The following is a 26961-nucleotide window of genomic DNA, read 5'->3' as shown; positions in this document are numbered from 1 at the left end:
CAGCACACTCGGAATCAGTTAAGGATAATTTCACTTTAATTACAGCCTGTCTTACTCTGTCAGACTTGCTCACGCTTCTTTCTTCTGCAATGCTGTTTTTATGGTACCAGTTCTCAACTATTAACTATGTGTACAATGTTTTTATAATCATGATTGTTATGAAAACCAGAAACATCCTTGTAATGTTGCTATTCTTTCAGTGTGAATAACAAAAACACACTTGGAATATGGTGCATGTTGTGCAAGTAAGTCAAAATCAGTAGATGGCCAAAACAACACTGTTTTCATTTAGTTATTATTCTTCATGCCTTTGCACAGGTACTATGATCTCCCGGGAACTTACAAAACGATGTACGGCAGGCAGACCTGTGTTTATGAACAGTACTAAATCAAAGTTTGCTTTGCTTCACCATCTTCATATTACCATCTGGCATAGTCACATATAAATACATTACCTAATGGACATGCATCCTGCCGTCTCTCTTACACTCACTTCCAAAACAAATGCACACGCCGCCGGCACGCACTTGTGTCGTAAAAACACTACTGCTTTGGTCCAAGAAAGGTTTCAGTTGTTGATTCTCCTGCTAAGAAAAAACCTGGACGTATATCTGAAGATACTTCACACACGATCACAAAGGCTTACCTCATGAAGATGCACCAACAGTGTTGTTGTAATTACTCAACAGAAGTTACGCACTATAGCTTTAAGTTAAAACATTTGTTTAAATAATGCACAGCCCTACTTAGTAGTTCCAAGTGAACTTGTACTTGAACTTGTACCTCATGGCTCCACACTCGGTGACATCATGTTGCTGCAGGGAATTATTCTGTCGGCAGTCAAAAGACTAGCTCACACTTTTGTTATGTGTATGCAGAGAGAGAGAGCTCGCATGGCCTTGCATAATGTTTGTGTCTGCTCCAGCCAGAGATGACAGTCAGATCTGTGACAATATATCAACCGGCTGCCAGCGCTGTGAGCTCACACGTGGACCATCTCCTCTGGCTTTTTGGCAGTTATTTTTAGAAGCTTTAATCTGCTAAAACAGTGGTGCATTTAGCAGGAATACCACAGGTTGGCTTTGAGTTCTCTACTCGAGAATCCACCAATCCATCAAGAAGCTTGACTGCTGTTGGTAATGATCATTTTTTGTAGCTTAAATGAGAATCAATTGTTGGGGCTTGATGAACATTTCACCTTTCTTCATTGTATTTCCCTAAACACAATTTTATCCAAGAAAATGCGCAATGAAAAACGAAGTATCAAGTAAAAACACCTTCAAAACTAGACTTTGATGCAGAGCTGTTGAGATGCTCTGACATCAGTCGCTTCTGACTTCTGAAATATAGAACTTTTGTCAAATTTGGGGAGTCCTGATTTGAGTTGTTTAATAGTATCTTCAAATAAAGATTTCCATCTAATACTTGTTTTCATAAATGGTGATTCAATATGTATCCAAAACACTGAAATACCAACTGTAGCTATTAAATCTGTTGTAGTAGCTGCCTTCTCCCTGTTGTAAATGTGGAGCTCACAAACTTTGCGTGACCAGTACAGATACAGAACACTTTAAGCAACAGCCAGGTTTAATTTTGGAGCGTCATCAAGTTACTCTCAGAACATTAATTAGTGACAGCTGATACGAGCTGATGGTAGTGTGACGTTTACTGTTTTAACATGGAGAAAGTCGCGCTCAGTATCTGCTTATAATGAGAAGCAACTTGCTGATTGCCAAATCCATGGATTGTGGAGTTTGCCAACCTTAGTGTCGGAATCAATAAATGGTGCGATCAAGTGGTTATTCACATTCACACTCATTAATTGTCATCCTTCATTTGCAGTGGAGGTCTGTGCTGCTGTTTACTGTTACTTCACACAGTGCATTTACCAATGGCTGTGCAAACGGTGCAGTAACACAGGCATAGCGGGGGCATAGAAAGTGTTTCTCAGAGGTTGCACAGCTCTCTGTTTCACTTCTTAAATGGGATCTCAGACAATGGTGCATGGGCGTACAGGATGTAGAGTGGTGGCGACGCGACAAAATCAAAGAAGAGAACTAAAAGCCGTAGGTCATTATGTAGCACCTTTGGGTGAGAGAATGAGTGGGTGGACACTGAGTTCATGTTACATCATGTGACGGCTACAGGAAATACATGAGCCTTTTGAAGGAACATACTGATATTTTGACACGTATTACAGTCATTTTTGGGACTGAAAGATAAAGCAACATTTTGAGGGAACGGCAGCAACCAAGATTACAAGCAGATTTTCTGTAGTTATAAATGCAAAACGGCAAAGCATACTATGCTAATTATATCCGCTGTTTCCACTCCACTTGAGGCTCTAATCATGCTGGATGAAAAGGGACGTTTTTGTAAACTCAAAACATCAACCAGTTGGACAAGAAAGACCGTATACTGTGTACGGAGACTCAACAAACGACTCCGACCATCAAAAGTGTGTGGTTGTGCAGCTGTCAGGCAGCCAACCTCCCACAAGACCTGGAACGACCCGCAATCCTTCCAGAAAATAAAAAAATCTAATACAAGATCTGCATTCCCAGCTTTGGAATCAAATTCCCCTCTGTTTACTTTATAGGATCAGTGGATACTTGAGGCTTTTCATCTGAAAAGTACCCAACTCTCCCAGGCCTTGCACAACTCAGACAACAACAGCATACAGTTTCCCAGTTAAGTAGTTTGGCGAAAGTTAATGGATACGGAACAAGCAGCAGATAAGGTCAATAATAAAAAGAAGAAGTCTGATAATGGCTTCCGCCCTGCTTTTGATTTAATGGGAACTGTTGGGTGCAGGGAAGTTGCAGGGATTTTATGATTTCAAGGTGGCAAGTTGCATATTGCAACATGTGTGCATTTGTTAGTGATACATTTGTGATCAAGCATTTTGAAATATGCCCAGCCCCAGGCACAATATGTACTAAAATAATAAACCCCCTTAACTACATTTGAATTGAGTACCATTAAAAAAAAGGGGGCCATAAGATTATCACTAAATAGTTGATAATTACAATTGTGATCAAAACGAGAAGTAACAATTGTGGTTTAAAGGCGATGACTAAAGGCCCTTTCCCACCGCCGCGCGGCAACGCGCCGCCTCCATTCATTTCAATGAGGGAAGGGCGGCTGAGGGGAGGCGGCATGGGAGGCGGTACAGCCGCGGCGGTTTGACCAGGAAGCGGTTGCCGCCCACGTGAACGCGCGCAGATTTCTCCCAACGTGTCGAAACTTTCAGCGGCAGCCGCCCGGCGGCAAGTCGGTTATACAAGGCATCGTTGCAAACGGAGTATACAGACATAAACAACACGGCTCTACCATGTATTAAGTCAATGTTAAAGTGTCTGTCATTTAAAAAAGATTGGATATATATTTGACGTTGAACACAAACATGTGGAACCAGTGATTGAAGCCGATTTTCTAGGGGAATAATTTTTTAGACGGAACTGTATTTTCTCTCTGTACTTTTATTCTTCATAAAAGCTCATATAGAGAGACTATAACATCGTTATACGAGAGAGAAAGAGATAAATAAGTGTGGTGGACTTCTGGTCGGGCTATCCCAACGATACGATCACCGAAGCATCTCGCTGTCATTGCCGCCGAGGCAGCAGCCGCTTTTAAAAACGCCGGGCTCACCGGTGGAGTCCTCCAGCAAGGAGGCGGTTGAGAGGGCGGTTGCCGCGGCGGTGGGAAAGGCCTCCTTGCTGGAGGCTTCAATCACTGGTTCCACATGTTTGTGTTCAACGTCAAATATATATCCAATCTTTTTTAAATGACAGACACTTTAACATTGACTTAATACATGGTAGAGCCGTGTTGTTTATGTCTGTATACTCCGTTTGCAACGATGCCTTGTATAACCGACCTGCCGCCGGGCGGCTGCCGCTGAAAGTTTCGACACGGGGAAAGCTGAGCGGTTGGGAAAAATCTGCGCGCGTTCACGTGGGCGGCAACCGCTTCCTGGTCAAACCGCCGCGGCTGTACCGCCTCCCATGCCGCCTCCCCTCAGCCGCCCTTCCCTCATTGAAATGAATGGAGGCGGCGCGTTGCCGCGCGGCGGTGGGAAAGGGCCTTAAGAAGTGATAGTAAACAGAAGCTAAAGGTTTGGACATTTTAATGCCCAGAAATTACAAATATTTGCTTGCAAGAGCCAATAAGTTGAAATAAGAGTCCTTTGTCTACTATGCATGCATGAATCATTTCCTGTAAGCTCTTCTGCATGCCCGTATTTCTTGGTCAGGAATGTCGGATGACGCCACCTTCAGTGGAAACTGGCACATAGAGAAGAAGCATTTAGAGTTGCTGCAGACATGCCAAAAAGTGTGACATAATGTGCGTTTTCATAGTAATTTTAAATTAATAACCAAGATAATGCACAAGTTGTACTATCATCTGATGAAATCTGGAATATTGACCTCAATTCCAGTGCAATTACGGTACATTTCAATTCTAATGGTTTAACTCAGCTTTTTGCCAACAGATATGAGTCACCCTCTGTCTTGGCTTGTAACTGAAAAAAATAAAATAAAACAAGAAAAGCATAGGCTCAGAGTAGAGCGGGAAAACAATTGTGTTTGTGTGTGGGTGTGTATTTGCTGGTGTTATATCCCCTGAATGAATGAAAAAGGAACTGCTACAGTACAGTGTCTGTTAATGAAATTTAATTTTTAGCTATTGTACCTTTTATGATGGCTTGAAAATACACCAGTCTTACACCAGACATATATTATAAAATCTGAAATCCTCCTCCTGTCATTTATTGATTTGATTGAACAGTAAAATGAATCAATGTCAAACTGAATAACTTCATATGTTTATTTGTATTACGTTTGAGGGGATTTCAGTTTGCAACAAATTTCAAAACTTTCATTGGGAATGGTTGAGTTTTATTGGTTGGTAGTATTATTCTCAGGTTTGGTTGTAACACTGTGAAGTTGGACCCAATGGAAGTTAACTTGATGAACCCATGCATGTATTGTGAATATTAGAAATACATGTTCCAAATTCGGTTCTGGCCCAGAACATATGGGTGTGCTCGTGCTGCTGGCTGGATAGGATTTCCTAAGGGCTGCCCAGAAATATGATAATTTGAGTCTTTTGAGTAGATGTTTGTTTTTACATGTTCTTAGGCCTTTCCACACTCACGCAAAATGAAAGGTAAACCCAAACACAAGAGTGCCATCATGCTCCCAAGGGGATGAATCCTTTAGTTGTATCAGTAATCCCATAACTTGGATTAATTGTAATGAATACTGAATGTGAACTTGCCATAATGTAATTACCTTGATAATAGAACTATAGAAATATGCAATACCGTTCTTAAAATGTTTTCTACAAATTACAGACCTGTAAATAAAATCAGTATTTTGCTTGAGATTAATGGATATCTGGCTTCTTTCATTAATACTCATCTTTAATGCATGCATATATATAACTATAACATTTGTTTTCTAGTGAAACAAAATAATAGGGTAAGTCATAAGTGTGCCAATTTCTTTCATGTGAGGACATTTCTTTACCACTTTCCTGTTTGAAGACGGTGCAAGTTAAACAAGAATATATTTTAGGCCAGTGGGTTACTTTGGTATTAAAACTGTGGCCTTTTTCTTTTTTTTTTCATAATTATTTTTTTTTAATAAGCTCTTTTGACGCAAGCATTTCATAGTGTTTATGTGTCATTGGACTACAACACTGTCAGTTTGAAAGTAAGCAGAAATTGTCATATTTAATATAATATTTAATATTAATATTTATTTAATAAAAATACTTTGTCACTCACTGTGCCTGTCCTAGCATGCACAGACTATGAATAGATGAGACTGAAAGTGGAGACACTTAAAATAATCTATTTTAATTTGGACACGTGTGTTAGCCCTTCTGCCAACCACCAGTAAAACCAGACTATAAAACCCTCATTCATCTAGTCCATGTATAAAACCTCCCTTTTTAAGTACAGGATCCGACTGCCAAGAACAGATCCAATGAAGAAGCTCTTTTACATTAGGAGTGGGTGTGGTGCCACCAAGCTGCCAATCATCGCCTCCCAAAAAATACAGCATGTTTTTTTTCCCAAGATAGGCTGCACAGATACAGAACACGCACATATTTCTGATATGCAATATCGCAATGTACTGTTTGCTCAAATATAAAAGTGATTCAGACCCGACTTGTATTCTTGAAAGCCCACATTTGTTGTTGTTGGAGTTGCAGATGGACCCAGGCTGGTTTGGGTTGCTTAATGAGTTTTCTTTCCTTGAGGCCAAATTCAGCAATAAACAGTGCCTTTGCAGGAATACTTCATCTTCCTGTTTGGTGTACCTTCCTGTGGAGCATTGACCAGATGTAGACAGTGTAATTCTGCGTCCAGACATTTCCAGCTGATACAACTGAGTCTGTTGGTAGAAAAGTCCAGCTTTCTTGCATGTCAACAGTGAATTTTAGTTTTAAACTGGAAAGGTTGTGGCTTCTTAATTTATTTGCCATTTATTATTTTTTATTTGCCATTTATTAGTTTTTTTCCACACACCAACCTGCAATATATAAATGGCTGGCACCTTTTCACATCATTACATGACTGTGTGGCCATCCGTTAGTCCATTACTGTCATCAAGTTTGCTGACGACACAATCACATTGAGCTTGATCTCCTAGAACAAAAAGAAGAGTGTGAGAGTTGTGTGTAGTGCTCTTCCTCTTCATTTAATAAATTGGCGGTCTACACTGTGTCCACTGTTATGATGACACAATAGTTATAGCTGCTGTGGTCAGTTCCGTTCAACGGCTCGAGACACTGCTAGTGCAGGCCCACATATACCCCATCTACCAGGTAAGGGTACTATCAGCAGTGGAAACGCAAGTCAGATTCATGGTGACCGTTCCGTTCCAAACCATACTGACCAAACAAAGTGTCCTGGCTTTAATGCTGTTCCTTTCCAAACATGCACCAGAGAGAGCGTCTTGACATCACTGTCTTGTTTGGGAATGGCGTCAAGAGGGACTACCTGGCCCTGCACATGGAGATGCAGTCAACTGACTGCACTGTCACATGTCAACTCTCAGACCAACAATACATTTGTTTGAGGTGTAGGAAGAGGGTAGCCTGGCTCCGCCCGCCCAAATTTCATTTTCCCTTCAGTTGTCAGTCTGGGGCTGGGGTGTATTAGTGGGATCCTGCTCGAACAGATTTCTGAGTGTCCAATCAGCGAACAGAGCGAGTGGCTGAGAACGATGACGTCGAAGTCGCGCTCCAGTTTCAGTTGAATGCTGCGTTCCTTTATACTCGGAACTGGGAAATTTCCGACTTGGTAGTTCCGAGTTCCGACCTGTCTGTGTTCCAGTGCATCTGCTCAGGAAAGTATGGACGCCTACAACCTTTCTCATCCAAATAACTAAACGTTAGGCTCTAGCAAGTTACCGTTGCCAGGTACTGGTAGATCCATAGACTACAATATAGTGAAGTTGGAAATTTCCGAGTTCCCAGTATAACTGGAATGCACCGTCAGAAGCCGGCTCATAACATGCGTTATGCGATTGGTTGGCTGATACAGAGTGGCACTGGGCAGATCCAATAGTTTTAAACTTCAACAGACACCCGCATCCAAGTGAGTGAACGTTTGCCAAATAGAGCAGTTCCAGACCTTCTGTACAAATGAAATTAAGTATGATGGTCTGGTAGCACCAGGCTAGGAAGAGGGCTCAGAGGATCATAAATCAATTACCCCAACAATGGTCTTTCTCTCCGCCTCTGTTCAAGTTCTTTTTATTCATCATATGCACAACAATTACCGAAGCAGTTATTAAAGGCCTACTTCACCGGTGGGAATATGAAGGTGTATTGAATTCTGAGATCCTATGTATGATGAACCAATTTACATTTTTTTTGCATATTTATACTACATAGGATCTCAGAATTCAATACACCTTCATATTCCCACCGGTGAAGTAGGCCTTTAAAGTCAAGCAGCACCTGAGGATGAGTCTAGCTTACCTTAGGTAGAATAGAAATGCGTGTTGTCACGCCTCAGTGAGTTTAACAAGGCCAGTGCCTACCTAATCATCAAGTTACACTCACCATCACTCCCTAGTACTGTGCAAACAATCTACAGTTTAAAGACATTTTGATTTTATCACCTGTATATTAAAACAAACTTCCTTGCAGTGCTTATCTAAACACATACGGTGGTATTTATTTTGGTGTGTTGCCAACTACTGCAGCCGTTCTTCTTGAAAGTACCTTTAACTTGGATTTAGGACCAGTTCCTGAGCAAAGACCAAACATAGGTTTGGGACAATGGACACAAAAACACAACCTGTGACAGTGAATACACCTTTTATTTTTGTATTGTAAAAAGCGTACTGTACACTTCAATGGTTGAAAATATTCATTATTGGGCCTTACACAAGACAGCTCCCAACCACAACAAGACCTTTAAATTCTCTATGGGTGCAACCCCATGTAAGCCGAATACAGAGTGAGAAGTTGGTTTCTTGGGGAAGATTTGCTGACAGTAAAGCATTAACAGTAATTTCCCCATCCATCACTGTCTAAGTGTTGGAGTTACATGAGGTTCATCTGGGTTTCAGAAGAGAGACTTGTTTATGCACTAATCATGTTGGGTCTTTGATGTTCCTCATTGAGTGATGAAGACTCTTTTTTCCCCTTCAGAAGAGGGAGGCAGGAGGCCCGTAGATAGAATGAGCTTTTAGCATGTGTTTCTGATTTTCTCAGCCCTTTCTCTCTCTGCGTTTCAGCAACAGCCTCACAAAAAGAGGGATGGAATGTGTTAATTGTTTATTATCAGGTTGTGTTTAGCGAGGAGGGTTTCGGATGGTTGTTAAGGCTGCACGGGCAGGAAGCCCCAGTGTTTAGAGCTGGGGCCTTCAACAAGGTTCTGTGTTATGTATGTTTGTGTCTCCCTCATAATTTTAAGGACATACAAGGGTCCATGATTCGATTCCTGGCAGTACTATTTGTAGGGTATCTGTTGTTTAAAAGACTAGTTAGACATTTTTGGAAGTAAATTTTGTTTGGTTTCTTGCCAAGAGAAGACACTCGACTGTTCAATACTGCTACTGCCAGCAGCTAGTTAGCTTTGCTTGGCACAAAGACTGGAAACCGGGGAACAAAATACACCTACCAACAACTCTAAAGATCAATATGTTTGTTCAAAGATTGTATGTCAGGGAAGATACTGCGTGAGTGATAGGTCTTAACTTAAGCTTATCGTGGCACGTCAATTTCAATAGTTGCATTATCCCAAGATAGAGAAGCCATGTACGCCCTAGAAACAGGTAAAGAGGTTCAACTTGCCAAAGTCAATGTTGGTGCAGTTCCTACACCTCCATAATTAAGCCCATCCTGCAGCCTATCATTCCTTCTGAAGAGTTTGCAATTGGCTGAAATCTGCCATACCTCCAGGATCTGTCCACCTCCAGGACTCTTAGGAAAGCCATTAAGATTATTCCCGTTCCCTCCTTCCCTGGACACAAACCTCTTGAAACACTTCCTCTGGCGAGAGGCTGCGTCCTTTCAAGACCAAAACCTCACACAACAAGAACGGTTTATTTCCATTTGCATCTGGCACCAGGCCCTGGACCCCCTGCTTACAGTGACTCTGATCCTTCACCACTACATGGACACTACACATTAGATTGATGTAAAGTGCATGTATCAAACCTGTACAGTATAGAGAGAGCCAGCTGCCCCTTTTATTCCTCATCTATGTACTTTTTTGTGCCAAGACAATGTGTGTGGTCTCACTGGAAAATCCCAATGAGTTGCTTGTGTTGCTTCATCAAAACATTGCTTTTTCCTGACCTAGCTGCTGCCGGACAGAGGTTCCTGTGCAGTGATGGCATCATCCATTTTGTTTAGTTTGATACATATCTCTGCATTTTATTGTATACTTATGGTTTGCATATCCACAGCATTGTGGCATTGTGTAGCATTGTTTTTATAAAACATTCTAATGCTAAGCTCAATCTCTTCTGGAGTGCCTTTGGATGTCTGGCCTATAGGGCACCAACATGCCCACAAACAGCCGTGTGAGAATGCACCCTCATTAAAAAGAATTTACTTTGAAGTCAGACTGAAACCTACTCTTGGTAGCCTCCAGAAGTTGTTGCATAATTCTGAACCATTTGTAATCTAAGGAAAAACTTTGCTCTTGCCGCTATCAGCCCTCCAGGAAGCAGCTGTATTCTACAATTAACAGGAAGCCATGGCTTTGAAATATGTTGGGGTTATCCCGAATGCTGACTTGTTGCATGTAGGGTAAGGGTACAGGCAGTAACCAGGTTAACAGTGCAGGTTAAAGGTTGTTTGACTTCCAGTATAACCTGAAATCTCAGAATGACCTGGTTTGCTGTGTGCATGTACACCTATTGACTTATTACAAAAGACCAGGAACTGCATTTATGAAACTGCAAAATGCTAAAAAAGTTAAGAATTTAAGATGCTTAAGATATAAAAATATATCCCGGACAAATCCTTGTCTCTGATCAACTGTCTCACTCAGAGGGTAATGTGATCATTTGAAAGTCGCTCTTAAATGTGACAGCTGGTTGTTATGTGTCTTATTCTGAATTCCTAGCTTACTACTTATCAAGTGTATTTCTAAAAAATTATGGTACTTTATACTCAGAGTTGTAAAGATCGCCACATAAAACCTAACATTTGACCTGAAATCAGCAGTATTGAAGCTGCAGGTGTCATGGCTCCATCCAGCTTATACATTGGTTACAGTACAGAGAACACAGCAGACCTTTTTAAGGAGTAATCAGTGTGTAAGATTTCCAAACTGACCTAATTGTTGAAGGAACATTTCCTCCTCTGCTGAGCTGGAACAGCCCCAGGCGTTTTGCAACAGCACTGATGATGAAATGCCTGTTCCACAGAAACTGTTACACCAAAGGAACATGTCTTAAAAGACCATAGATCATAGCCTAGTTTTGCAAGAATTCTCCACCTGGAACTGACATCTCCCAGTGTTGACAGTCACCGTACAGCGAGCAGCTACAATGCAGCATCAGGCAAACTGTGGGCAGATGTTGGGGGTTGGATGCAGGATAGCTTACATTTACAAAAAACAAAGGGAATTTATACTTTCCGTTTTCATTTACTGAGGTCTATATACAGTATACAGATATTGTGTGAGCTAATATATGTTATTTTCAAATTTGGCCATCTTTATGCCCAGTAGGATTCCCAGAAGGATTGATCAGAAATTAAAGGATATGCTTTTTTAACAGTACAATTCAATCCAGGTCATACGATTCGATAAATTAAATGATATATAAAAAAAATTATGAAATAATGAATGTCTACTCTTTACAGAAGACTTGTGCTTAATGTCCTGAGCCATATCTGTATATATAAGTTTAACAACACCATTTGATTTGGATCTGGCTTGGTTTAACATCTAATTTATGTAAACTATTACACATACCATCATTTTGTTACTGTTCTTTGGCAGTATTCCCATCATTCCTTTAAGGTAGCATTGAAGGTTTGTGTTTATGTTGGCGTTGCTAGACGCCATGTAGGGTGTTATCACATGAACATCTGACAGGTAGCCTTCAGCTATTCAGTACCTTTTGTTCACCCACATTTCACTGGAAACCTGTAGAACTTCCACACTGTCGATTGCGGCTGGTGGAGAATTATTGATAAATATCACACATTTGACTTGATATTACTAGTGATCCCTGAAGAAAAAAATAAATAAAAATGAATTAGGATAAAGAGAATGTGGAGACCCTGGCTGTTTTGTTTGTAAAAAATTAACTAACATACTTGGACGTGCACTCTCACAAATGTTTGCACCAAAAGCATGTTCTAATGGGCAAGGGGAAGCATGTAGAAGTGGTTGTGTTACTTGCTCGCGAAACTACATTTAAAAACTGCATTTTTAAATGAACTCTATCAAAGTGACATTCATCTCACAAGTGAAATATCTGATGTGGAATTGGCCTTAGAATTTTTCACCAATACTTTCTCCTCCATTTTGAACAAGCATGCACCCCTTAAAAAGCACAGAGTAAAAAATAGATCAAACCCCTGGTTCACAAATGAATTGTCCGATATATTTGCAGAGAGAAATAAAGCATGGTCCCTAGCTAGACGCTCTGGTGAAAACTCCAAGTGGACTGCTTTCAGACAAATCAGAAATAGGTGCATATCCATGGTTAGGAAAGCTAAATCAGACTACTACCTCGAACTAATTTCAAACTGCTACTCCAACCCTGCACTATTTTGGAAGGCTGTGAATTATAACAAAAACAATTCTAGCACTGTTCCCAGTCAGTTAAAAATAAATGATCAGATTTTAAATGATCAGAAAGAAATTGGTTTAGCTTTCAATAAACACTTTATAGCTGCTGGTAAACTCTTTCACAATGGAGTATCTACGCCTTCTACGCCTACCACCACGAGAAATAAAAATAGCATACCACCTGTCTCTAAAACTCCTCTTTTCAGCCTTGTTCAAGTCCCAACAAGTATTGTTGTAGATGCGCTTCTTGCCATCAACCCCAGGAAGTACATGGGAGAGGACAATTTGGACCCATTTTCAATAAATCTCTCTGCACTTATCATATCAAAACAAATAACCCATATTTTTAATCTTTCCATCTCCTCTGGTATTGTTCCTAAAGTCTGGAAAAAAGCTCACGTCATTCCATTACATAAAGGGGGTGACAAAAGTGATCTTAACAATTACAGGCCAATTTCCAAACTCCCATGCCTGGCAAAAATTCTAGAATCAGTCATTAATACTCAGTTGAAATCCTTTTTATCCAGTGCTTCCATTTTGAGTCCATTTCAATCTGGTTTTAGGGCAGGCCACAGTACTGTATCTGCTGTCACTTTGGTCTTAGACAACATTGTTACAGCTATCGATAAAAAAATGCACTGTGCAGCACTTTTTGTTGATCTGTCAAAAGCTTTTGATACTTTAGATCACCATTTGCTTTTAGAGAGGCTGCATGAAATTGGTTTTGATTATTCTACATGTAGCTGGTTTAGGGACTATCTCTCTGATAGACAGCAGTCAGTTAAGCTGGGAAGCTACCAAACTGAGTTTTTAACAGTTACAAATGGTGTTCCGCAGGGCTCAATTTTAGGTCCAGTCCTATTCACAATTTACATCAATAACATTGTTTCATCACTACAAAACTGCCATGCCCATTTGTATGCGGACAACACTGTACTGTATTGCATTTCTGATTCAGTGCAACAATCTGTTCAGAACCTACAGAGCTCTTTTAACACCCTGCAGAACTGTCTAGTGGATCTCAGGCTTGTCCTTAATATAGAAAAAACAAAATATATGTGCTTTTCCAGAGCAAGAATTACACATTTTAATGATCTTATTATTCACACAAATAATGGATCTCATATTGAAAGAGTCACTGAATATAAATATCTTGGCATCTGGATAGATGAAAAACTCTCTTTTACATTTCACATAAAAAATCTTGTCTGTCGTCTCCGACAAAAGATTGGCTATTTTTATAGGAATAAAGCCACCTTCCCGTTGTTCAGTAGGAAAAGGATTATTGAGGCAGTTTTTATGTCTGTCCTTGATTACGGTGATGTGGTTTATCGGCATGCATCTCGTTCATGCCTTAAACTCCTAGACTCTGTATTTCACTCTGCTTTGAGATTCATTACAGGAGATGCTTATGATACACACCATTGTGTTTTATATGAAAAGGTTGGGTGGTCCTCCCTTAAGGAGAGACGTGATGCACATTGGCATATTTTTATATTTAAAGCTCTGACTGGAAAGCTACCACTATATTTGACAGAAATGCTGCTTATTTCAGATGGGCTTTATCAAACCCGCTCAACTGACATGCTCATGTTATATGTCCCCTATGCCCGGTCTGAGCTTGGTAAAACCGCTTTTAGCCATAGTGCCCCTGACTCCTGGAACAGCCTACAACATACAATTAAAATAAATACACTCATAACTGTTAACCAATTTAAAATTATTATTTTGAATCAGCCCCTCTACACTTGTAACTGTTTTAATTAGGCTATTATGTCTCTCATTCAATTGATCTGAATGTTTTAAATTGTTGTTGTCTGTGTGTGTGTGTGTGTGTGTGTAAACTTGTTATGTATTCTCATTGTATATTGTGTATCTGTACAAACTCGACGTCATTGTAAAAGAGGGTCACCCCTCAATTGATCTTTCGAGGTTAAATAAAGGAAAATGAAATGAAATGAACATATGTACAACTGAAAAAATAGAAAGAAAGAAAAAGCAACAGTTTTTCATTATTTTAACTAATCTACCCATTTACTCATGATGAAGTTGGTTTTATGGAGTGTAAATACTCAAAATCACTAAGACGTTCCCACATTACTATACTCTGGAGATGAGCCAGGGGATCTTTACTAGCTTTCTAGTTTAACTACCTTGTACTGCAACTAAAACCAGCCTTGTTAAAATATTTTATTGGGTTTATTTACTTAAGACTCGGTTACCCTGCCAAATGTCAACAATATAGCTTCCATCTTCCATCCAGGTACTCTGTGAGCTACAGCGTGTTTTCTTGCACGCTATGGAAAAGTAATACAGCACTCTACTGCCATAGAAGAGACAGGTTGAGACAAAGTGAAAATAGAAGGGAAAGTCATTTACATGTTGTCAAAAGGGGTGAATTGAAATAACAGTCTGATCTTCCAGCTATATACAGTTGTAGAATTTAATCCACCATTTCAAGTACAGAGCCAGGGTTTTAACTTGCTCAGAAAAAAGGTGGAAACATGTTTGTTTTGCAGTGATGAGTCACGTTCAGAGCATGAAAACATGAAGATCTGATATTTGATACGGGTGTACAAGGGCTGATAAAGTGGCAGGAGGATCAGGGGATCATAGGCTTCATTCCAAAACAAATGCACCAGTCTTCCCTGCCATGAAGAGGTGGGCACACGGGATTTAGAATCCTGAAGTACCAGTGGTTTTATATAAACCCCTTTCACTGCGGGAATCCACAACGTTGGCAGGCTCTGTTATGTGTGTAGGACAGCAATGGATTTATAACTTTTCATTTCAAATATTTCCCTTGTGTGACTACACAAAATAGACTAATGTCTAAAGCCTTTACACAAATGTTCAGAATCCATTCTTGATGCCAAAGCAATTGCCATTTGAACAAATTGAAAGGGTGTTCTACTTTTAAAGCTATAGTACGTAACTTCTGTAGCCCCCATGAGGAATTCCGAGTAATAACAACAACACTGTGGGTGCATCTACATATGGTAAGCCTTCAATTATCCCGCTTGGATTTTATTCCCTCTGCTGAACGTCCATGTTTTTTCCGAGCAGTAAAATCAACAACTCAAAAATCCTGTGGGTGCTTCATGGGATTTTTCTGAGCTCTTGCGTCAGTTTCGGGGGGGCGACACCAGTTTGTAAACACTGCCATACTGAGAAATACAGAGAGAGTTTTGTGGAGATGATCGGCTTGATCAACTTTGTCAACTCATTTGGCGATGGCTTGAATGTAACGGTCATTATTTTATATGAAAAAGTTACGCACTATAGCTTTAGGCTCTGACTCCAGTGCAAAAGCCTGCCATCATTGATAAGACAGATACTCAATGCCATTTACAATATGGGAGTAATAATGGCACATCTTTAAACTGCCTCTCCTGGAAGACGTTCAGATTGCTGAACTTGGCTGCTTGCATGATTTGACACAAAGAAGTTGTGAACAACAGTGAAAAAGAGAGGTAGAGAGAGATTTGTAGCTGGCCAATAACTATGTGAATGTTGATTGTCGGATTGGGAAAGTTTCAGTAATGGTAACACACAAAGAAAGGTGTGGGGGAGGAGGTTTCCAAAATCTCCAAGAATGTCCAAGTTGTAGTTCTGATGGCGTATATACTGACGCTTAACCTTATCAGAGTGGAGCTGTGAATTCTAGCATCAGCTAAAGACCAATGCACAGTGCAACAGTTTAAAAAAAACGTCAGCCAACTCTGGTAGGAAGAAAAAGCCCAACTCAGTTGTGGATAAAGATATGTTGTATCAATACTAATGTTGCAGCGGATAGACTATTTTTCCCTGCTGGAGAGTTGTTACTCATTTTCAAAAGATATTTAGCCAGTGATGTTGGATAGTAAATTACACTTACATTTTTCTTGAACACAATATAGTTTATATGTAAGACTCTGCTCCCAAATAATGTAGTTTTGTTGAATTGTTGTTGAGCTTTCCTTAACATGAATAACAGAAAATGAAAACTCGAACAAAGCATACAATAGGGAAGCGTCTGATTCCAAAAAAATAATTTATAAAACAGGACGTAATAAAAATAGGCCTAGTTCTCCCTGCAGCTAAAGGAAGTAAAGGCCCAGACCATAATTTGAGAATTTAGAGTAGGGTCAATTTAATAAAAGCATCATGAAATGTACCTTAATCTATAAATGTTGCAGCGTTTGTTCCCATGAGAATCAACCAAGTTTTTCTTGAGAAAGATCATTACTCGAGAATAGTGAATGTGAATTTCCAGAGAATGTAGATCCACGTGGAAATGGAGATTAAGACTACAATCACTGGAACTGTGTTATTCCAGGTGGTGGATCTCAACTGTCACCCTTGAGTCTGCTGGGCTTTATAGGATTTGTTCAGACTTCGGAGTGGTGTTCAGGGAACCTCTTAGCTACTCATCATTACTGTGGGCAAAACTTCTCGGCCAATTAAACGTCTTTGCATCGTTGGACTGCAGTGCAAATATATAACACTTCAAAATGGTTGAGTAATCTTGAAAACTCCCAGCACAGCTGAGTAGAGCTGGAGCAGGAAAAATAACCTTCCATGATGTTCACACTATGCACAGCTTTGTTCCATCCTGTCACACAAGAACAGAAGGAGGCATTCCGCACACTTGCATACACACATTTTTTGGACCAGAATATATTTACTCTCTCACAACCACATAGCAGGGCTGTAGCTCTACTCAACACACAATATGGTCTTTGAGAGGCTTTTTGGACACTCCTCTGTTTGAGTTCAATGCTCTAAACATCTGTAATCCTCTCTCCAAATGAACAGCACGCTGGAATTTCATCTTTCTATATTTGGGAGGAGGACCCTTGCTTACATGATGCATTCCCAATCTACTGCAGTTCAACCCTGACCTAAACATAATTCTAACCTTTAAAAAAGTCTTAACCTTCAAACATTCCTCTGAAAAAGTGAGGTTTGGCTCAAATATCCTCACAAAATCACAAGATCCTAAAATTGTCATTCTCAGACACAGTCCCCTGTTTTGCCTTTACATGTCGGAGCTTTCTTTATTGTGAATTGATTGTGATCCGTTTTCCATCTTCCAAAGTCATGAATAAGTAGTTCTTTCAGCAAGGTTTGAAATAATATGATGACACATGTGGCAATCACAAACACAATAAGCCCTGCTTTAAGCCCTCCTGACCTTTACCAAACAACTCCCTCCCGCCCGGTGTGTTCCTGTAGATGACGTGTCGGCAGACAGCAGTGCTGAGTTCCCGGACAGAGCTTCCATGATGGAGGTGCGTCTGCAGGCCCAGGAGGATGAGATCACGCTGCTGAAGTCCTCGCTGGCCGATGCCCTGCGCACCATCCGCTTCCATGATCAGCTCCTGCCGTTACTAAAACAGCAGCTAATTGCAGGTGAGTCATCATCAACATTGCTTTATGTACTCTGCAGCCTCACAACACATTGAAGGCTATTGCTAGGACAATGCAGCTTTGTGTGCTATAAGTTGCATGCACTTCGTAGCATTAATGTAGTGCAATGTATGCAGTAACAGTTTTCAACCCACTATCAACTTGAGGACAACTGCATGAAACATTGTAACTAAATACATGGGGTCAAAGTGAATGACAAGCTAAGATATCAAGTAAAATATTTGAACTAAAACTTGCAGACCGTAATTCACTTACCCAGAAAAAATAAATACTGATCATACACAATGCACCAGTGTAGCATCAGTCAGAAATAGCTTATAATCAACTTTATAATTCCCTTCCCAGTGAACCCGGCAGCTGCACGAGTACTGAACCAAGTGTGCTGCTCAGATAGTTGCACCAGCAGCAGAAAACTGTCCTCCAGCTCAGCTGTTGATGGGATCCGCCACCCTGCTTCCAGGTACTGAACCTAGTACACACCAAGAGCTTAGAAGAACAGACAATAATAACTGCCATCACTGTTATTTCTCTTGATGTATTGCCGTATATTGCTTGCTTCATCAGTCTATTCAAAAAGCTTGGTTGTGTTCATATGATGTCTGTCGTGTATGACTCTTCTGTGTTAACCACCTCAACCTCTGACCTATCTCTAGCCAACTGTCAGACAGCATTGCGGCCAATACCAATGGCCACGTAGGAAGCTCAGTGTCGGTGAAGCCAAGACCCAGAGCATCAACAGTGGAGAGGTCAACCCAGACAGAGCCCACCCTTTCAGGTCAGGAAAGGGCCACTCTCTCCAGGCAGGTCCAGAGCCTGCAGCTGGAGGACGCCCTCCTACCACAGGGGCCCGTGGGGGAGGGGACGCGGGCCAAGCTCCACCGGGTCCCAGGCCTGGAGGAGGAGGATGTGGAGGAAGATGGAGAATTGGTAGGGGAGCAGCAGCAGGACAAGGAGCCCGGCTGGACATCGTCGGTAGAAGAGCCCATCCGACCCACCACCATCAGGAGCCTCCAGAGGGAGGACTGCCAGGACAGAAGCTCCTCTCCAGATGATCCGGGCTCAGGCTCTGCCTCTCCTCCGGTCAGAACCCCGGACCAGAACAACCACCACAACACCCCCACCTCCACCTCACCCTCTCCCCGCGGTGGACCACTGTCCACTATCCAGGAAGGAGAGAAGAAAACGCTGTGCGTGATCTCGCCAATCGTCCCGCTCACTTCCGCCGTCTTCCACATTATAATTTTTCTCTCTCGCATGTGATTGCATGGCTTTTTGGGACCAATCAAAGGTTTCCTTGAATTTGATTTGTATGACTGCAAACCCCAGTTATGAAACAATCAGCCTGACCTCACAGCTATTTACACATTTTTTGTTTGCAGAAAAATCCCCGTATACATGACAGAGTTTTAGGATATCTCTCCGTACACACAAAAACGCTGAAAAATATCGAAAATGCTGACCCTATCATGCCAGGCCAAACACCATGAAAGAAAATTGTGAACATGCACATTGAGTGTCTTCTAGAGCAAGGGTAGCACATGCTCAGTAGATCTGAACAACAATTGTCATTGTTGCAAATTGAGCTCATGAAGCCAAAATCTCTACTTCGTTAGGAGGTTTCAAAACGCCCCGGTTTTAGTGTCAAGTTGCAATGTTTGCATGTTGGACAAGGTAACTAGAGAGGGATGATATATTCTATCGTCACATTCGCTCCGGCCTCCAGATGCTTCTTGTGTTTGAGTATGGGGGCGGGGGAACAAAAAGCCTTAGTGGAACATATAGGTGGAACTCGTCCACACTGAGTGACAGATCCACAATTAGCGTCACAGCACACATCGATTAAAGCCCAGTGGAAAATGTGATGCGTGGGCAGTTCAACACGGCATAATGTACACAAAGGGGCTCGGAGCAGGCAGGGTGAGAGCCACAGAATCCACTTAAACTGAACAGGGAAAGGTCAGTGGGTTTGCAAAACTTTTCGGAAATGGTATATCTGCCCAAAAAGCATACATCAGAGTTAATATTCATTAAAAAAATAATAAAAATCACTACAGCCACACTGGGTTTTGCAGAAGCATACAACATGCTGTGTATCTTGGGTTTCTTCAATGCAATTCTACTCTTCACTTTGAATCAATCCTTTTAACATTGTCTTTCCTCAAACAAATCAAGGGTCTCTTGCGTGCTGCCTGTGAACTCAAAATTATTGTCTTGCTTATGGTGATCTTGATTACTTGTGTATGTGCTTGTGCATGCATGTCCTACTTCCTTGTTGTGGCTTGTAAGAGGTTTACATTGGTGATGGGTAACATAAGTCTCTAGTCCCTCATCTCAGCTCCGCCTCCATGGAAACTTGAGGTAGGCCATCTGGGAAAGTTTGGCCTCTGTGCTCACTTGTCCCTTCTACATTCAACACTTTATTTAAAGAATAGTAGTTCAGCGTTATGAGAGAAGGGGTGGTTTCACTTCCTAGAACTGCAGCCAGTGACACAGATGGACACCAAAGTTATTTTTTAGTCCAATAACACTTCCTCTGGTGATGATGCATCTGGTACAATGGCATGTCACAAGGAAACGGGGGTGTGGCGCAAGAAAGTCTCAGAGACAATAAGAGTTTGATTATGATTTACAACATGTTGTGTTGGTGTGTGTTCTTATTCGTCTGCACATGTCTAATTCAGGTGGCGATCCTAAGCATGGGAACAGGTTTTTAGAAATGAGGTTATTTTCAATAAGCCTCTCCTCTTATGAATGAGGATTAAAGGCTAAATACAGTGTTATATTTAGATCTAAATATTTATACAACATTTCTTTCATAAAGCCACTAGGTTCACTGCTAAGATTGGGGAACTAGATACTAACTAGAAACAAGCCCTATGGTTAGCCAAAATAGTTTGGCAGAGAACACAATCAACGGTAAGAGGATTAACAAAACTTTCAAAATTTCAGACCCACTTCCTACTTTGGATAAATGGTTGATTGTCTGACTGCGTGTGATTCTTGTATACTTGTCTTCTCACAAGCCACTAATTTTACCATGCATGCCTTACTAGCTTACCTGTTTAAAAAAAAAAACGGTTTTAAAAAAGTTAGCTTATCGTTAGCTAACTACAACTCTGTCGGTTCAGTACTGGAACAGCCATGGTGTGGGAGGCAAGGTCACTCTGGTCCTGGATGCTATTACAGAGTTGGGGAAATGTTAGCTGCTTTGTCCCACTCTGAAATGGATTTGGGATAGTTTAAATGAGATACATATGCCAAACTTAATGTAAAAATGTAATGTTAGCCAGCTATCTGTAGCTCATTGTAAAATTTGGAAGCTTCACAGGCGTAGAAACAGTAACTAATGGGGAAAGGGCCTAGCGTCAGTTAGTTTGGTGAGTAACGGACAGTAATGACGGCTTAAACTAAAAAATAAGAACTAAGTTGCAACCAGATTCATGGTGTTTTTTTTGGACACTACACCAAGAAAGCAGTAATTACAATTTTAAACCTGAAAATTGGCATAATATGTGACCTTTAATTCGGGCTGTGACGATACAAAAACTCACAATTTGACTTGTACAACGATTTTTGACCCACGATTCGATACATACAACGATTTTTGAAATTTGAAAAGCATTTTATTTAGATAACATTTATAATAACATTTAACTTAATGTTACATTTAATAACAAATAACCTGAACAGATTTGAACACAAAGAACAATATAAGCAACATAAATAAATAAATTACCAAAAATATAACATTTCTCTCTTCTCTGTAACAAAATAATACTGTTGAAAAATTAAAAAATATTTAACTGTGCTGTAAACCAAAAATCTTGTTAGAAAACAAATAAACACTTAAGAGCTACAGCTTCCTTCACCAAACCTTTTATCCAAAACTTAGCCTAAAAAATAAATTAAAAAATTGCGATTCTGCCTCCTCACACAGTGATGCGGGATCGTGGCTCTGTGTATCGCGATTCTCGGTTCGATACACACATTGTCACAGCCCTACCTTTAATGCATGTTTCTTTGTATACTGTGCTTGCATCTCATCACTCTGTTAGTCTATTGAAAGGTGGACTAACTGCATATATTTGTGTGGGATTTCGCATCTGCATGTGGACAGACTGCAAGCGTTTTTCTTCTTCTTGCTGAAGCAGAATCTGAATCTTAACCTCTGTGGTTTTAACAGGGTACGTAGGAACAGCGAGAAACTGGGGAACCTGGAGAAGCAGAGGAAACGTCTGGACAAGAAGGCGGCGTCCTCGGCCAACCTCCTCACCCGCTCCCCCAGCCTGGAGAAGTGAGTGAGCCATCCATCACTCACAGCTGTCACCTACACAGTCACACACAGCTCACTTTTTCCTATGGCTGCTGCAGCCTCACTCACATAGCTCATCAAAAGAGACACTTGCTGGAACATTTGCAGGGCCCCCTTATGAATAATAATAAAATTCCATTCCCATGAAAACGTTGCAGTATGTGATACTGAAGTGAGGGGACTGATGGATACAACATATCAAATAATTGCTATCAAATGGTGTCTTCTAAACCATCTCACACATTTGTGTTCTGTCTCCTCACAGCCGGGCCAAGGAGCTGATTGCCGGTGCAGGTAATGTATTTTTAAACTTTTGTGTGTTCTGAAGCTGAAATTGACATCACTTTGTTCACCAATTTATCCAATGGCCATCAAATGTTAATGGGCTTATGGAGTTATTAGGTATTCAACACAGACTGAAGGATAAAAATGACCTGTAGATGAAAAATACAATTTTTGGCAACTCTTATAACTTATGGTTTGTATATTTATTTTTTTCTTGGTTAGTTTTCTTTTTCTTTTTTTAAATCCATGTATTATGAATGATGGCCTGATACATGAACACACACTTCTGCCAACCTTAAAACCACATTTTTTGAAGGGCATAACTGCGTCCTGTCTGCTGCGAGTTTTAAAGGGGCGAAGAAGAGAATTTACAGAGCACTGTGTTTGCAATGGCCAGATGGCTTACTGATAAAAAACAATTGTGTTTTCAGTTCTTGCCAGCTGGCTCAAAATCTTATTCCTATTCATTTAATCTTCCTTTAATCTTAAAAAAAATGTAACTAAAAAATCATCACTCTGAAATACATTTTCTGAAATAGCTTCCATCTGCTCATATAAAGGAAGACTTTTTCTAATTAATATTGATTTTTTCCTTGAAGATAATTTTACCATTATAGGAACCAGTTTCGGGTTGCATATTACATTTATGCTTTAATTCAGTGCTGTTTAGTTTTTGCAGTATTCCAGTTATTCCTTAACACATGTAAGCATCTTAGCCTGCTTTCAGAAACCTGTATTACGCCTTTGCCCTGTCCTGTTACGCAGTGGTTAGCAGAGTCCAGGCTGCTACAAGTTAAACTGGCAGTATCTGCAGCTATTGAAGTAAAACAACATATTTCTTACATAGATATGGAAGGGATAAAGGCACACCTTCATTCAGATGATCAGAAACCTAGATAGGATTATGCATGAGTTATGTAAACAAATAGCTGAAAACCAGGTTCTATGGAAGTGTCAAATCCTGAATAGGGTTGGGGTTACTGTAACTCTAGTGTTTGCATATAGGCTCCTGTTGGAACATCTTTGGATTACTTTGATATAGGCATTCATACTGTATTCTGTATTCTGATTCTATGAGACACTGCTGGACCTGAGTCATAAGTCCCATTCATGTGTTAACATGTATTGAATGACAAATGAATGAACCTTAACCTATATTGGATTATTCCATTGCGATGCAAATATTTCTCTTGTCGGCACACTTGTCTTTGACGGATAATCATCGACTTTAATGTATGTTTGCACGAAAAAAGGGCACCTTGATTGACAGGAGAGACCTTTTATGTGGAGTGCAATGCAAAACCTGCATAGCAAGTATTTATTTCCCCAGTTAGTTTTGCCTGCAGTGAAAATGAAGTATATTTCTTAGAGGAACAAACACACTGTATTTGAGTTTACAGGAGCTAATGAATTATCATTATCACAATGACATGATCATAGTTGTAAACCCTGTCAGCAAGACCTCACTTTTGTGCTTGTTGTAGTTGTACTCGTACAGTTTCTCATTGACTCACACATGTAGTCGTTTGTGCCAAACTGAGCACATTTCCCAACGAACCACACTTGTGGTTAGCGTAGCTTTTATGAGTGTTGGCCTTCAGTCTGGTGACGGTTAGCCCTGTTTTTAGGCCTCATTCCTAAGTGTTAGGAATGAATGTTAGAGGAAGACTTCCTCTAACATTCATTCCTAACCATTTGTGAAAGTCAAGGAAAAGAAAAATCCTACTTGTCAAAACCAGTGGAAAACCTCAATTTGGCAATCCTTGTAGTTTAATAGTCTCTAAATATGATCAGATGTTTTTGTATAGAAACATGCTACGGCACAGGGTTTTATTTTAATAAATATTTAATTTTAAGCTAAAATGGCTTAATCTACAATCAGTAGTCTGGTTGATTCTGAATGGGTTAGGGTCAGTGTTTCCACTGCTGGGGAAAAACAACCGTTCCAATCAGAGCTTTCTGGCGTGACTAGGAAGCATGACGTCATCCTACCACCAAAAATGAAATCTTGGATGAGATTGACACAGCTGTACAGGATGTTGCAAGTTGGCTCACAGAAATAAAAACTCTTAAATCTGTGCATTTAATTGATTGATGGTTAATAAAACACTCTTTGCAAATGCCCCTGAAGGATCTGCATAAATCAAAAAGAAGTTGACAGGAAGGTTCTTGCTACAGATAGGAAAGGGAAAAACAGGGATGCCACAAAAATTCAAAATAGGCTTCAAGGCTCAAGTAGAAAATTGTGTATTGTGGTGTGTTTTTGGCTTATAAAGTAAAGGTTTTATTTGTAAGAGGAATAATTTGTAAGTGTTATCTTTCAAAAGCATAATGCATACGGGTCATTTGTATAGGCATCCTGAAAACATTGCAACACACTACATTGAGCTTGATACGTGTGTAAGTGGTCTTCAAATACAGAGATAACATAAGTGTAGTAGTGGTGATAGAAAAGTGTGTGGACAGTCCGCTTATGTCACCAATGTCTCCCTTGGGGGGGTTGAACTGCCTAGATAACTCGACATAAAACGCCTTAACTTCAACTTGAAAGCTACCAGGTCCTTTTTATATAGGTCATTATAGCTCAACACACCCTTTGAAGGCCGGAAATATCACTCAACAGTACATTGCCCCCTCCGTTTTTTAAACTGAAAATTGCTTTTTTTACGTGAGTTCTCGTGAAGCCTTAAACACAGCATGCCAGTTTGGGCCGCGGGCTGCACTGCCTGGGATCACATGCACTGCTGTGGTTTAGCTGCTGCCCCACCACTCTCCAACTGGCCCCAAGGAATGATGGATGGTCTAGAGGAGGCAGCCAAAAACACATTTTTCAAGTCTTCCTGCGCTTTCTTTCACTTTGCTCCTCATTCCTTCTGGATGCTGTCAAATCTCTTCTTTGGTTGGGTAATAGTTGTCTTTGGCTTGAGTCCACCCTTTTAGATTCATGACAGTCGAGAGTGGCAGGACATTTGACAATGTCGACATTGTTATTTGAAATACTGATTTGGTAACCAACCTAATGTGTCATAACAAGCACTGAATATCAAAACCTCTCTCTGAAAGCTGACATTGTCATAGAATACATTTTAAGATTAAAATGTATTTATTCATATTCAATATTGGTGGGTCTTATTTGATCCAGTTTAAGACTGATTGTCCTTCAAGTTCAACTGAAAATAAAGATAAATATTATTCAAAATGAAATCATTGTACAGTTATGTTATTTTATAGTAATTTCTTATGACAGTTGGGGCCAAAGTGTAATGTACAGCCTGTTGTGTGTTGTCACACAATTACCCATGTAATGGGGCTTAGACACTTTTCCCACAGCTTTAGTGATTACAATATCGATCACAGTTTGAATTTAAGAGCATTTATCATTTCAAATTTACTTTTTCTTTAAATGTGAAAAGTATGGCTTAGGAAAAAGTAATGTTTTGGTTCAGTACTAAAACTCAGGTACTTGTTCAATTAGTAGAGGAAATTGATGTGGCATCTTCTAGCCACTAAATGGGGGCAGAAACCTTGAGAGGGTGAAGCAGGAATGAGCTTTTTCTATTTGGCCTGCTCAACTTTGATTTGTTTCTTTCTGTTTCCTTGACTATTTTGTTTCCAGAATGAAGTTCATGTCTCGGAACGTCTCTTTTTAAGACGTCCCTTTGGCCTTTTCGACAGTTACCACCATTTCTGGGTAGACAGACAGACAGGTAGTTAAAGACCCTGAGTAACATTTACTGCTTGTCTTCTCATAAAATAAAAGAACAGACCAGTTGCCAACATAGCAGAGCCAGGTTAGAGGAACCAAAAAAAAATGGAAAAGGAAAATATAATCCAGCTTTAAAATTCAGAGCTCATACATCCAAACCTTATAAACCGGGAATAGATCCTTTGGGGATTCCTAAAGTCAGAGAAAGGTGATCTGTTGGTTGGAATCATCCGTGACTTAAATCCCAGAGGAGGTGGTGTTTATGTGTCAGGCTAACCTCTGTGTTTTCGTTCTCACACAGGATCCCCCACGTCCAGGAGAGGAACCTACAGCCAAGGTAGACCTGCTGTTACGTCACATTTGGTATCTTTAGCTCTTTTTTATGCTGGGAAAGTTTGCATGTGAAAATATTTCTTGGGGGGTGTTGTCAAAATCACTTTTTGTCCAAATTGATGACTATCTCCTCACGATCCGCTACCTGTATGTGCTGTGTCTGCACTGGAAAAGGAAATCCAGTGTTAATACAAAGCCTAGGCTCTGTAAACTGGTGTTTAAACAAAGTGGGTACACCGTAGCTTGCAACATGCCTGTTTATAGAGCCTAGGCTGAAGTGTGTATTAACACTGGATTTTTTTAATCACACACATACGTACGAACAGGTAGCGGATCGTGATGAGATATTCACTGATTTTGACAAAAAGTTATTTGTTGTCAACAAGCATTCTCCAGAATCGTTGACTGCCCCTTTTACGGACGCAGATTTTGTAAGGCGATGAATATTGATTTGCAAGTTTATTGGGTACATTTAGCTGTGTTTGTCTTCCAGAACAGTCGATCAAGATGTTCATCCGTGGCCGGCCCATAACCATGTACATCCCCTCCAACATCCAGAACTATGAAGAGATGAAGATGGAGCCTCCCTCTGAGAGACTGGAGCTAGACTGGGTGTATCCTTCC

General features: G+C 40.4%; 1 protein-coding gene across 1 annotated transcript in view; it reads left to right on the top strand.

The window, feature by feature from the left end:
- Nucleotides 1-26961, top strand: part of eml3 (EMAP like 3) — a 47894-nt gene that overhangs the window by 3215 nt on the left and 17718 nt on the right. Inside the window, exons 2-8 of the mRNA XM_080051552.1 lie at nt 17507-17683; nt 18047-18161; nt 18355-18888; nt 21885-21995; nt 22279-22307; nt 26306-26341; nt 26831-26951. Coding sequence (XP_079907678.1) covers nt 17507-17683; nt 18047-18161; nt 18355-18888; nt 21885-21995; nt 22279-22307; nt 26306-26341; nt 26831-26951 — 1123 coding nt within the window. The remainder of the gene's footprint in view (nt 1-17506; nt 17684-18046; nt 18162-18354; nt 18889-21884; nt 21996-22278; nt 22308-26305; nt 26342-26830; nt 26952-26961) is intronic.

The sequence above is a fragment of the Ammodytes marinus genome (genome assembly GCF_949987685.1).
Source record: "Ammodytes marinus genome assembly, chromosome: 23".
In the NCBI taxonomy this organism is placed as follows: domain Eukaryota; kingdom Metazoa; phylum Chordata; class Actinopteri; order Uranoscopiformes; family Ammodytidae; genus Ammodytes; species Ammodytes marinus.
This window is presented reverse-complemented; position numbering and strand designations above follow the sequence as displayed.